This window comes from Muscardinus avellanarius, assembly GCF_963383645.1.
Source record: "Muscardinus avellanarius genome assembly, chromosome: 8".
Lineage (NCBI taxonomy): Eukaryota > Metazoa > Chordata > Mammalia > Rodentia > Gliridae > Muscardinus > Muscardinus avellanarius.
Genome location: NC_137794.1, coordinates 103,314,454 through 103,327,809, shown reverse-complemented (window position 1 = coordinate 103,327,809; position 13,356 = coordinate 103,314,454). Strand labels below are relative to the sequence as shown.

Here is a 13,356-nt window from a genome sequence, read left to right as displayed (position 1 = left end):
GGTTTAGAGCCCAGCATAGCTAGAACAGAACAGACACCGGAGGAGAGCATATTCTCCCTGGAAAAGAGAGGTTTTTAATCACCAGCAAAGATCATCGGTAATTTGCACACCCAGAATCCTTAAAGAGTGTTGGGATTGGAATTGGCCCGGCCGGGAAAATCAGGAGATTTGGGGTCTGTTCTAAATACTTTATTTTAAATCTCGGCCAGGTTTGTTGAAAGAGTGTGGTCCATTTCTACTGCTTTTAAATGTTAAAGACTTAGAGATCATCAAAAAAAAAAAAAAATAGCCGTACTTGGAAGACAAATTAGAATCGTTTCAGTAATTTGGTATGATTTTTTTCAGTGCCTTAGACAATACACATGATTATTGCTTTGCCTTTCTGCCACGTGGAGTGTTTACTGCGAATCTTTTCACTCGATTCAAAGATTAACAAAGCATGTAATTGCATATACTCAAAAGCATATCATATTTCCATTTAGAAAAATATGCAACAAGAGAGGGCTAACATCAGTATCTCCCCGAGCTCTTATTTCAGCATGAGGCAGGTACTGTTTTTTCAGTCTTCTGAGCTCATGAACGGCATAGTTGATTCTCCGGTTCCTACTGATTTACATATATGACACCATACATTAACCCCCAGATCTCAATCGTACTCATGCCTTCCAAAGGTTTCTAAACTATGTCCACAATTCATTTGCATTTTGCCTGACCCTACAAAGCTCCAGGAATCCATCCTGAGATTATAATCACATAAATTTTGAAATATGAGCGCACACGAATAATCATTGCAGCTTGGCTTATAGAAAAAAATTAATAGAACTAACCTAAGTGTTTAAAGAAAACAGAAAAGGAGTTGTTAAGTAAACTTACATATTTCATGCAAAGGAAAACATAGGTCATTAAAAATTATAAACTGAGCTGGGCGTAGTGGCGCACGCTTATAATCCCAGCATTTGGGAGGCTGAGACCAGAGGATCGCGGTTCGTGGACAGCCTCAGCTAATTAGTGAGGCCCTCCGCAACTTAGTGAAACCCTGTCTCAAAATAAAGAATTAAAAAAAATAGGGCAGGGGCTGTAGCTCGGAGGTCAAATGCCCATGGGTTCCATCCCCAGACACACACAAAAAGTTATAAATGATGTGTATGTACGCCTCTACCATCCTCTACTCCATTAAGATATATGACTACAATGCACCAGTAAAAAATGTTTAAAAAATTACTAACTCAATGATTTCTAAAAACATCTAGAACATATTATTTGGTAAAAATAGTACATTATGGGATGTCATGTGGTATAACTGTCTGAAAAACTGTTCCAAAATGTTAATTATAGCATTTCTGTAATCATAAGGCGTGGAGTAATTTTTTTCTCTTTGCACTTTTCAGTAGGTTAGCAGACTTCTTTACAATAAGCATATATGGTTTTATTACTCATTAGTTTACTAAGTACTTACTATTCACTCGACCCTATGAAAAGCGCTAAGACCCAGTAGTAGTGAACAAAACAGACAAAACCCTATGCTTATGAAGCCTGTGCTTTAGTTGAAAAGAACAATAATTAAAATATTAATATGTATCAATTATATAGTATGTTATAAAAGGACTGGAGAGAAATAATTAAGCAGGAAAGGGGGTCAGAAATACTGGGGGAGGGGTTAAAATTTTAGAGGCCTTGGCGGGAAGGCACTAAGGAAGCGGGAGGTGGCTGAGCAACACCTGGGAAGAGCCTTGGGACAGAGTGATTAGCAGTTGCAAAGGCCCTGGGGTAGGATCACACAGCTCAGGTTTGAGAAACAGCAAAGAAGCCAGTTATCCAGACTGGAAAGGATAAGGGAGAAAAAAGTAACACACCAGGTTAGGGTGAGCCTTTGAGGTCGTAGAAGACACTGTGTTTTTATCCTAAGTGGGACTTAGTATACTTGGTACTTTTGATTTTTGATGAAAATGATCCCCCCCTCCCCTTCTCCCCAGCCCCACGTGAAGACAGAAGAAGGCAGTACCCATCTGCTAACCCGGAAATAGATCCTCACAGGAAAATGGGTCAGCAGGCATCTTGACCTTAGCCCTTCAGCCTCCAGAGCTGTGAGGAATAAATGATGCTCTTTAAGCCACCCCACCCCGACTGACCAGGATGGGCACTGGTATCAGGAGTGGAAGCTGCTGCATCCAGTATCTATTGCAATAGTCTAGGGAAGAGGCGATTGTGGCTTTGGGGTAACAATGAGAAGCAGTCAACACGTAGATATATTTTGAAGATAGGTGTTATATATTACATTTGCTAAAGAACCAGATGTGAAGCTGGCCCAGTGGCGCACACCTGTAATCCCAGCACTTGGGAGGCAGAGACAGGAGGATTGCAAACTCAAGACCAACCTCAGCAATTCAGCAACACCCCATTTCTATCTTTTTCAAAATAAAAATAAAAACTAAAAAGGCTGGGTGTGTAGCTCAGAGGTAGAATGCCCCTGAATTGGGGTTCAACCCCCAGTGTCAAAAAATAGAAGATAAACCTGAAATATGAATATGAAAGAGAAAGAAAACCAAGGATGGCTCTTGGCCTGATCAGCTAGAAGGAAGGGATTATCACTGTAACTGTAGAAAGGAGGAAAAGTGCAGGCGGCTCCCGTGGGACACCAGCAGCTGCGTTTGGACACATGAAGTGGAGGATGCCGGGATCTGCGTGGAGATGTCCACTAGCTATAAGATTTGCAGGTCCTGAGTTCTGGGAAGAAATCCAAGCTAGACAGAGAAATGGGAATGTCCCCAGCATTTAGGTCAGACTTAAAGCAAGAGACCAAATGGCACAGAAATCAGAAGAGGTTCAAAAACAGAGCCCGGGGGCCCCACAATCTTGGGAAGCCAAGGAGACGAGGTAAAACAGCAAGAAGAGAGGCGCTGAGGAGGAGAGAGGAGCCACGGGCAGCCTCCTGGAGGCCAACAGGAGAGAGAGGTTCAAGTTGCCGGGCGGACTGCGCTGGACTGTGGCGGGGCAGGACGAGGCCCACATCCCAGCTCAGATGCTGGTGGTCTCAGGAGAGGTTGAGGTGGAGCAGATCAAAGGCAAGAGAGAGACAGTAAGCTCACACAAACAGCCGAGGAGTTCTGCTGTCAGTCAAAGGAGAGAGTGACAGGAGCTGCTGCTGTCCTTTTAAAGATGGGATAAGCAAGTGTTTTATTAGTAAAGATATTAACATCATGCATAAGAGTTTTTAAATATTATTTTAGGATCAACTCATTTTCCATTTCATCTCAGTAATTATCTCTTGTTAGAACTAAGTGTAGAAAACCTAGGTTTTAAGAGTTCTCTCAAGCCAGGCGTGGTGACACACGCTTGTAATCCCAGCATTGGAGAGGCTGAGATCGGAGGATCGTGGTTCATGGCCAGCCTCAGCCACTTAGTGAAGCCCTCTGCAATTCAGTGAGACCCTGTTTCAAAATAAAAAATAAAGGGTGAATTTGTTTGAAGCACACCTTCGTGTTACCCCTCGGTAACATGAGGCTGTAACTCTTTTCTGCATTTCTATCTTTTGAATAAACTCCTTTAAATCTTCAAAAAATAAGGAAAGAAAGAAAAAATAAATAATAGGGCAGGGGGCATAGCTCAGAGGTAGAATGCCCCTGGGTTTCATCCCCAGACCCGCCCAAAAAAAAAAAAAAAAAAGAGTTCTCTCACCAGGAAGGGTGGTGCACACCTGTAACTCCAGTACTTAGGAGGCCGATGCAGGCAGATCATTGGCCAGTCTCAGCAAGTTAGCAAGACCCTGTTTCCAAATTAAATAAGACTGGCCTGGCGTGGTGGTGCACACTTGTAATCCCAGCATTCGGGAGGAAGAGTCTGGAGGACTGCGGTTCACAGAGTAGTGAGGCACTTTGCAACTCAGTGAGACCTTGCTTTAAAAATAAAAAGAAGCCGGGCGCAGTGGCGCAGGCTTGTAATCCCAGTATTTGGGAGGCTGAGAACGGAGAATCACGGTTCATGGACAGCCTCAGCTACTTAGTGAGGCCGTCTGCAACTCAGTGAGACCTGGTTTCAAAATAAAGAATAAAAAATAGGGGGTGTAGCTCGGAGGTCTAATACCTGGGTTTCATCTCCAGACCCGCAAAATAAATAAATAAATAAAATAAATGGACTAAAAAAGTAGGGCTGGGGGTGTAGCTCAGAGGTACAATGCCCCTGGGTTCCATCCCCAGTACTGCAAATAAATAAATAAATAAATAAATGCAAATAAATAAGAAAGACTGGGGATATAGCTTGAATGTAGAAAGTCCCTGGGTTCAATTCCCAGCACCACAAAAAAAAAAAAAAAAAATCGTTCTCTGTATAAACTGGCAATAAAAACTTAATGAGGTGTTTAATGTTCTGGGCGGCCTGGCTTGCAGCTATTTTATAACTAGCTTCTGAATAAATGCCTCCCTCTGTGGGTTTCCAGAGGTAATCTTCCAATGATGCATATAATATGTGCTTGCAGCCCTGATCTCCAGGACACGCCCACACTTAGGATAATGTCCTATTTGTCCAGACACTTAACAACATTGAGAATCGAGCTTTTCAAGACTCCTGGAGATCAGTAATTTTTTTTTTTTTTAGTTTTTTTTTTTTTGTTGTTGTTGTTGTTGTTGTTCTGTCTCAAATTGAGTTTCAGGGCCAAATAATGCAAAATATTCAAAGCATATTCAAAGATATATCTTGTTATCGGAAGCCAGCATGAACCACTAAGTGCGCTGAGAGCCCACAGTATTCTTTTTTTTTTTTTTTTTTTTGGTGGTACTGGGGTTCCTGGAAGCCCTTCTACCTCCGGGCTACACTCCCAGACCTATTTTTACATTTTTATTTGGAAACAGGGTCTCCTAAGCCAGCGCGATCCTCCTGTCTCCGCCTCCCAAGCACGGGGATGACAAGCGTGCGCCACCACGCCCGGCGAACCCACAGTGTTCTTACTGCAGTTTCTCCTCCAGTTCTGAGACTTTCCTCATTGATTCCTGCTTCTCCTTGGTGGCCGTGTGAGCTGCGATTTCCGCCCTGACTTTCAAAGTGGCCAGGGCCGCTGATTCTTCTTCCAGCTCTTGAACGCGGTCTCTCAGGGAGGTGAGGAGAGACGATTTGCGGGCATTGCTTTCTTTGCAGCTCTCCATTTCAGCCTTGAGCTCTTGGCAGGAAACTTCTTTAGAAAGCATCTTGGAGCGGAGGTCTCGAAGCTCACATGAAAAGAAGAAAGGAAAAAAAAGCGGCAAAGGAATTTAACAGTGCAAGGTCTGAAGCACCTTTAAGAAACCCCGCACCATAATGTACAATTTCATTCATGACTTACTCTGACTTTATTTTATTTTCCTCAAATTTGTATCCTTGTTACCAAAGAGGAAATTATACTTTAATAATGGGCTTCAGATTCTGTCTTTTTCAAAACCAATTGAGCAATGTCTTAGGGTGATTTGATCTTACTCTTACTCGGGAAACATTTGTGGGGAGTATTACAAAATGCAATAAAAATATTTTGCGGCGGCAACCCACTTTCTCTGTCAGTTTTGCTGCTTTTGCTGCTGGTAAACAAGGCTTCAAGGACCTACAGGCCACAGTATTTGCGATTTCATGACCATAACTGCTCCCCATGGAAATACAGACTCTCTAATATTTCACTGTATTTCTTGCACTTGCCTTCTTGACCATATAATTGTGGATGATAAAGAAAAGAAATTGTCACATTTCTGAGAAAATATGAGAACAAAGGAAAATCCTAATAGCATTTATACAAAGATATTTTTATTTTTATGAGCTCTGTGGCATCAAAATTCTAAACAATATTTGTGTCCTGTTGAGTTGTCAGGTCTCCCTTACAGAAAAAAGTTATAAATGTATGCACTTGTTTGGAACTATGAGTGTTGTGTGCATACACTGATTCACACATATGTTATCAGCGCAACTTTCAGTGGGTCATGGAAGCTTCAGACACACTTGGGACCACTGAGCTTTGAGCAAAAAGAGCCTAGAGAGACAGAAAACCCCACTGTCAACCCACCTAGCTCGGAGGGGAGGCAGACCCCAAACATCTTATCTTACTAGAGTTTCCCAGCCAATCAGAACTCCCACAGGAAAGGAATCAGATCTCCCTTTTATAGCCTCAGATTGCAAGCAACCCACATTGAAGGAAGACGTTCCCGGGGAGGCTAAAATCTCCCCAAGGCCTGTGCGGCTTCAACCCAAAGTTCCCAGATGCCCCCAGACCCCTCAGAGCTGCAGAGCTTCTTTGAGAGCTAGAATCCGGGCCAAACCACCTTGCTTTGCAGCATGGAACCCTTCAGGAATTCTAGATGACGAGCCTGTAATAAAGGAAGACGTATACCTGGGCACAGAGGCCCACGTGTGTAAATCCAGCTGCTTGGGAGGCTGACACAGGAAGATCAGAAGTTTGAGGCCAGCCTGGATAACTTAGCAGTGACACACATCTGTAATTCCAGTACTTAGGAGGCTAAGAAGAGAATTGCAGGTTCAAGATTAGCCTCAGCAGTGTAGCAAGACCCTCAACAACTTAGTGAGACCCTGTTTGAAAGTTAAAAAAAAAATAGGGCTGGGGGTGAAGCTCAGAGGTAGAATGCCTCCGGGTTCAATCCCTAGTACCACACACAATAAAATCAAATTATTTTAAAGGGAGGGCTGGGGCTGTAACTCACTGGTAGAGCACCCCTTGGTTCAAAACTTAGTACTGTTTAAAAAAACATATACAGACCTTGCCAAAAGGTTTAAATCTGTATCTTACTATCCCCTTTTTAATTCTCTATGCTCTGATTCCCCCTATAAAGAAGAAGAAAAGAAGGAAAGCCCATTTCTGAGCATTATAGACGCAGTCTTACCTCCGACTGAGCACACGCAAATTTGACCAAAGTGGCGGCGAGCTCACCGCGGACATCTTCAGCCACATTCCGATAGTGGTTTAATTGTTCCCGGGTGACAGGGACTTCCAAAGGGTGATCGTGAGTTTCCTAGCAGAGTTCCCCCAAAAGATAAAACATAAAGAATCTTGTTAAACAATCTTGTCCGTGTAAAGGAATATTAGATGGAAGTACTCTGTGCATTTCAAATGTATTGAAAATGCTACACAAGAGTGTTGAGTTCAGATGTTTCATTCTTGTTCTCAAAACACCAAAGGAGAAGCCAGGCCTGGTGGAACATGCCTGGTATCCCAGGACTTGGGAGGCTGAGACAAGAGGATCGCAGTTGGAGGCTTTGGCAACTTGGTGGGACGCTTAGCAACCTCGTGAAACTTTGCTTCAAAACATAAAAATTAAAAGGTCCAGGGTTGTATCTTGCAGGTAGAATGCCCCTGGGTTCAATCTCCAGTAACTAACACACACACACATGCACACACACACACACACACACACACACACACCCTCAAAGGCAGATAGGAAGCAGCCCGGGAACTAACAAAGTCCTTGGCTGATGTACTTGTCTGAGCAAGTAGCAAGCCTCTCAGCACCCTAGCAAGACCCTGTTCAAGAAAATAAAAGTAAAAAAGGCTAGGAGTATAGCTCAGAAGTAGAATGCTTATGGGTTCGATTCCCAGTACCACAATACATACATACATACATACATACATACATACATACATACAATTGGCCCTTGCCATTTTTTTTCTGCCCAACTCAAATAATATTTGACCCCGTCCCAGGAATACAAGTCAACAAAGAAACGATGCTACATTCTATTAACACCCTGATGTCCTCCGCCATCTTTTGTCTCAGCACTACAAAGATGATCACCACCTCTCTTGTCTCATTGGTTGATCAGAGATCACCTGGTTCATAGCAAAAGTTGTCTTCTTCCTAATGATTTGTTGTGGATTTTACTCTCCGTCTCTTAACCTCTCCTGGGCTCATAGAGGTACTTCACATGAATGCGTGAGATTGGAGCCAGAGAAGATGCAGCTGGGCACAATGGTCTGTAATCTCAATACCTGGGAGGCTGAGACAGGAGGGTCACAGGTTCGAGGTCAGCCTCAGCAACTTAGAGACAGGGAGAATGCAGGGAAAGCCCCTGCCCCATACAGCGGGAACCAGCCCTCAGCTCCACTGATGGTTGCCAATGAATAAATTAGGATGCTAGCCCAAATATCCTGATTTTTCAAGACAAACCATCTATTCAGACTTTTGGAAGTTAAAAGTTCCCAGTTTTTGCAGCATGACCACTGATCAAAATATTAAAAAAACAAAAAGCCGGGCGCGGTGGCACACACTTGTAATCCCAGCATTCGGAAAGCTGAGACAGGGATCCAGTTTGTGGACAGCCTTGGCTACTGAGTGAGGCCCTTTGCAACTCAGTGAGATCCTGCTTCCAAATAAAGAATAAAAATTCAGAGCCGGGCATGGTGGCGCACGCTTGTAATCCCAGCATTCGGGAGGCTGAGACCAGAGGACTGCGGTTCGCAGGCAGCCTCAGCTACTTAGTGAGGCCCTCCGCAACTCAGTGAGACCCGGTTTCAAAATAAAGAATAAAAACTAGGGCAGCAGGTGTAGCTCAGAGGTCGATGCCCCTGGGTTCCATCCCCAGACCTGAAAAAAAAAAAAGAAGAAGAAAAAATAGGGCTGGAGTTGTAGCTCAGAGGTAAAATACCCTTGGGTTCCACCCTCAGTACTGAAGATGAATTAATTAATTAAAAACAAAATGAAACAAACAGGTACATCTGCAGAACAGACGTGGCGGGCGGCCCACAGGCGCAGTCTGTAGCCCGGTCCGGACTCCTCTCCACACACCTTCCACCTACTCCCTTCAAAAAGTATTCCTTAGCTTAGACAGATAACTACGCCCACCTCTGTGAAGTCTCGGGGCAAAAGACGTACAAGAAAACCATTCTTTTTTATGGAACCGAGGGGCTTTCTACCCCCGGGCTACACTCTCAGACCTATTTTCCATTTTATTTGGAAACAGGGTCTAAGTCGCTGAGAGCCTCGCTAAGTAGCTGAGGCTGGCTTCGAACCTGTGCGATCCTCCTGTCTCAGCCTCCCAAGCACGGGGATTACAAGTGTGCACAACCACGCCCGGCTTATTCATTTTTTTTTTTTTAAGAAATACAAAAGAGATTGCCTACAGGAGAATCTCCTGGAATATCTCAGTGGCCTCGGGTGGAACTCATCAGTAAGTCCGTAAATGACTGCCAGGGACCCCACTGCTAGATACACTCAGGGACGCAGAAGTCACCATGAACAACAAGTGTTGTCAGAGCGGCATGTCGCAACCCACAGCACGCCAAACAAAGCCTTCGGGGCACTTGGGGACAGCCTGTGTTTGCCAATCACAGCGCATGCAGGGAGCTGGAGCCGAGGCCTCCTGGGCAAGACATAGGGAGGCTCTCACTGGAGGGCCGCGTCCTGCTCAGCACGCAGGGGAACCGCCGCCTCCACCAGACACAGCCGCGTGCAACGGACGAGCCCACGCGAGCCCCAGGTCACTGAGGAGAGGTTGCAGTCACAGTACACACGGCCCACCACTTAATAAAATCTATTAAGAAGATAAGTTCCTGGTGGCTGCAATTATTTCTTTTCTTTTCTTTCTTTTCTTTTTCTTTTTTTTTTTTTTTTTTTTTTTGGCGGGTCTGGGGATGGAGCCCAGGGGCATTTGACCTCCAAGCTACATCTCCTGTCCTATTTTTTTTATTCTTTATTTTGAAACAGGGTCTCACTGAGTTGCAGAGGGCCTTACTAAGTAGCTGAGGCTGGTCACGAACTGCCATCCTCAGGTCTCAGCCTCCCGAATGCTGGGATTACAAGCGTGCGCCACCACGCCCGGTCACAATTATTTCTTTCAATGACTAAAAAAAAAAAAAAAAAAAAAAAAACAGGATCACACTAAATTGCTAAGGGCCTCACTAAGTTGCTGAGACTGGCCTCAAAACTGTGATCCTTTTCTCTCACCCTCCCAAGTACTAGGATTACAGGTCCAAGTACTAGGATTACAGGGTACACCCGCATGCCTGGCTATATTTTTTTTTTAATTCAGAAATGGACCTTTCTTTTAGGAAGTTACAATCTATTGCAGAACAGTACCAAAGCATTAGCATCTTCAGATGTTCATGGGAAATGAGGGTGTATATTGCAATATCTTGGAGCTGGAGGTCCAGTTCAGTGGTAGAACACTTGTCTAGTTTGCAAAAGAGAAAAAGAAGATTAAAAAAAGGGAAATATATCCAAGGACTAAATACAAAGATACTCAGAAAGACAGCTTTGGCAAAATTTTCAAACACTCTTAAACAGCGAAAATTGAAACCAGCCGGGCACGGTGGTGCATGCTTATAGTCCCAGCATTCTGGAGGCTGAGAAAGGAGGATCGTGGTTAGAGGACAGCTTCAGCTACTTAGTGAAGCCCTTTGCAACTCAGTGAGGCCCTGTTTCAAAATAAAGAATAAAAAATAAGGCTGGAGGTATAGCTCAGAGGTAGAATGCCCCTGGGTTCCATCCCCAGTACTGAAAAAAAAAAAAAAAAAAAAAGGAGACATGAGCAGACAGACAAAAGCCACCTGTCTGCTCTGCAGTGGTTTCTGAACACGGTGCCTAAGGAATGCCTGGAGGTCCGGGCACATGTGTGAGAGCCGACATTTCAGGGGGCTGTTCTCTTAATTAAGCCCTCCTGCAGCTTGTAAAAAAAAATTTTAAATCCTTCAACTTTTCTCTAAGTACTAAGTAATCTTCACTTTAAAACTTTTTTTTCTTACTCTATTCAAAATGACAAGATGGAGCGCTCACCCATTTGTCCTCACACGAGGACAATCTGGGCTATCAGATGCCTCTCGGCTCACCCAGGAAGCAATTTCGTATTAATTTTAAAGCACCAACTACATATGATTTGATTTCGCTACTGATATTATTATGGTAATGATTGAAATTGCCTCACAGGGTGGCTCATAGTCTTTTCAGAATAAAGGATGGCTTCAAAGTTCAGGGCCATAAAGCGAAGACAAGCTTATTCATAATTTAGTATACAATGTGCCCAATTATCTGACCCATGGACAATGTCTTAGGCCAGTCTTCTTTTTATGGTATTTAGTTGTCTTATTATCCCATGGACAAAAAGAAGAAGAAAATCACTGCCTACTTCTGACACACAAAAGCTCCTAAATCCATTCCATGCTCACCTTGCCTTCCCAGAGCTGACCTCCTCCGCCTTCCAGGGCCTTGCGCGGGTCGTGGGCGCGGGCTCGTGCATTGTGGAATCTCTAACGTGCTCTCTCGCCCTCTTTCTCCATGCAAATGCCCTCGTGCGCGCACACAAGCACACCTCCAGTGCTTCCCGTCGAGCCATCCCTTCTAAGTCACTCTCCCCTACTGTGCAACTTCTTTCTGACACTTTGGTTTTGTCCCTAATTTACAGCGCAGAAATTCTCTTGCAAATAGCATTTCTCCCACTAATCACTCCTCTGGACAATTTTCGATTATTCATCAGTGTTTCTCCCTAATTGAAAGGACTTTCTTGAGCCTCCTCCTCCTCCTCCTCCTCCTCCTCCTCCTCCTCCTCCTCCTCCTCCATGGTCTCTGGGGTCCGTGGGTGCTCACGGGAGAGAGTGTGACAGGTGTGGGATCCAGGAGATAAATTTGAGCCTCTACATCTTAACAGTTGTGGAATGAGTTTTGGAAGAAGACATTTCCACATAAATTAACTATTGCGAAAAAGTCTGATATATTATTTTATATTAGGGATATTAGGTTAGGAATCATTATTATTCACCTCAAAACCCTAAGTCAGTATCCCTCTTCAAAAGGATCTACTGTTCTAAAATTGTCTTCATACTATTGCTCTATTAAAGATATTGTGTCCTGCAGGACATGGTGGTGCAAACCTATAATCCCTCCCAGTTCTTGAGAGGCAGAGACAGGAGGATGACAGGCTCTTGGCCAGCCTCAGCAACTCAGCAAGAACCTGCACTAGAGTTATAAAATGTCCTTAAAGAGCTCACTTATTAATGTTTGGACCTGATATCACTGAGTCAGAGGGTCACAGAGCATAAATTCATTGTACTGGATTTATTTGGGTGGTGGCCTAGGCCAGTGTAGTGTGGCTGGAGGCGGTCCCTGGGGTGTGGCCTTGGGGATGATATAAATGGTTTCTCCTCCCCCTGCTGGCACTCTTATTTCTGACCTCCATGATGTGAAGAGCTAAGCCCATGTGCTCTCCCTCCAGTCTCCTGCCACCATGCCCTGAGATCACGGTCCCCAGTCTCACATTCTCACATGGACTGAACCTGAAACCATAAGAAAATAAACCTCCTTTCCTCTAAGTTACGTGTTCAGTCTTTTAGATGATAGCAGCAAGGATACTGACAGATATACCCTGTTCCAAAATAAAAAGGGGGGGGGGGTTGGGGTATAGCTCAGAGGCAAAATACTCCTGGATTCAATGGCCGTGCCACCATAAAACAGTCTCTGTAGGATAGGCAGGAGCTGTGGAGAGAAATACCTAAGTACCAAGCCCTTTTGAGGATATAAAATATATGTATAGTATAATGCAAAAATAATATATAACATATATTCTAGAATATCCTCACAACTAATAATTACTGATCCAGGAACTGTTCCTATGAACTCTTTGCAATAATCCTATAAATGGGTTTTTTTTTTTTTACCCCTTCACCTAAAAAGGATGCAACCATATTGTCAGATAATAAAACAACTAGTAATAAAAAAGAAATGAAGAAAGATAAAGAGCAAAAAAAAAAAATAATGAAAAGCTGGCAGTAGATCTGAAAGCAATGACTGCTTTCCTGTGCTGTATAATTAAAAATAAATTGAAGTTGGGCATGGTGGCTCACGCATATAATCCAATACTTGGTATGCTCAGACAGGAAGATCGCAGGTTTGCAGCCAACCTCAGCAACTTAGTGAAGCCCTCTGCAACTTGCTGAAACCCTCTTTCAAAAAAAAAAAAAAAATATATATATATATATATATATATATATATATATATATATATATATATATATATATCGATATATATCGATACTGGGGAGTTCAATCCCCAGTACAAAAAAAAAAAAAAATTGGAAGTATGCTTAGTAAACAGGAATGTAAAATGTCCAGTCACAACACCCAAAGAAAAGTCATTGAAATGATGCTACTCTGTCTTTTCTTCTAGCAGTTTCTTCTGTTGGAAGGAATCCAGGACCTACACACACACACACACACACACACACACACACACACACACACAGAAACTCACTATACACAAAGCCTCCTCCGAGTTGGTCATTTGGGAGACAATGGAAGGGTAGGAGATGTTAGCAAAAGGTGAGCTAATAATTTGCTGTAGAAAGAAGTCAAATACTATTTAAATAAAGACTTCCTGTAAGAGTTCTTGCAAACAGACAAAGACCCA

At 43.4% G+C, this 13,356-nt stretch overlaps 1 protein-coding gene across 1 annotated transcript in view; it reads right to left on the bottom strand.

Moving 5' to 3' along the window:
* Window positions 1–11,193, bottom strand: part of CCDC170 (coiled-coil domain containing 170) — a gene marked incomplete at both ends in the record, with an annotated part of 68,971 nt that extends 57,778 nt beyond the window's left edge. The window contains 4 exon segments of the mRNA XM_080700148.1: window positions 4,942–5,198; window positions 6,849–6,977; window positions 6,981–7,062; window positions 11,123–11,193. Of these exon segments, the coding sequence (XP_080556274.1) occupies window positions 4,942–5,198; window positions 6,849–6,977; window positions 6,981–7,062; window positions 11,123–11,193 (539 nt within the window).
* Between the last annotated feature and the right edge of the window lie 2,163 nt (window positions 11,194–13,356).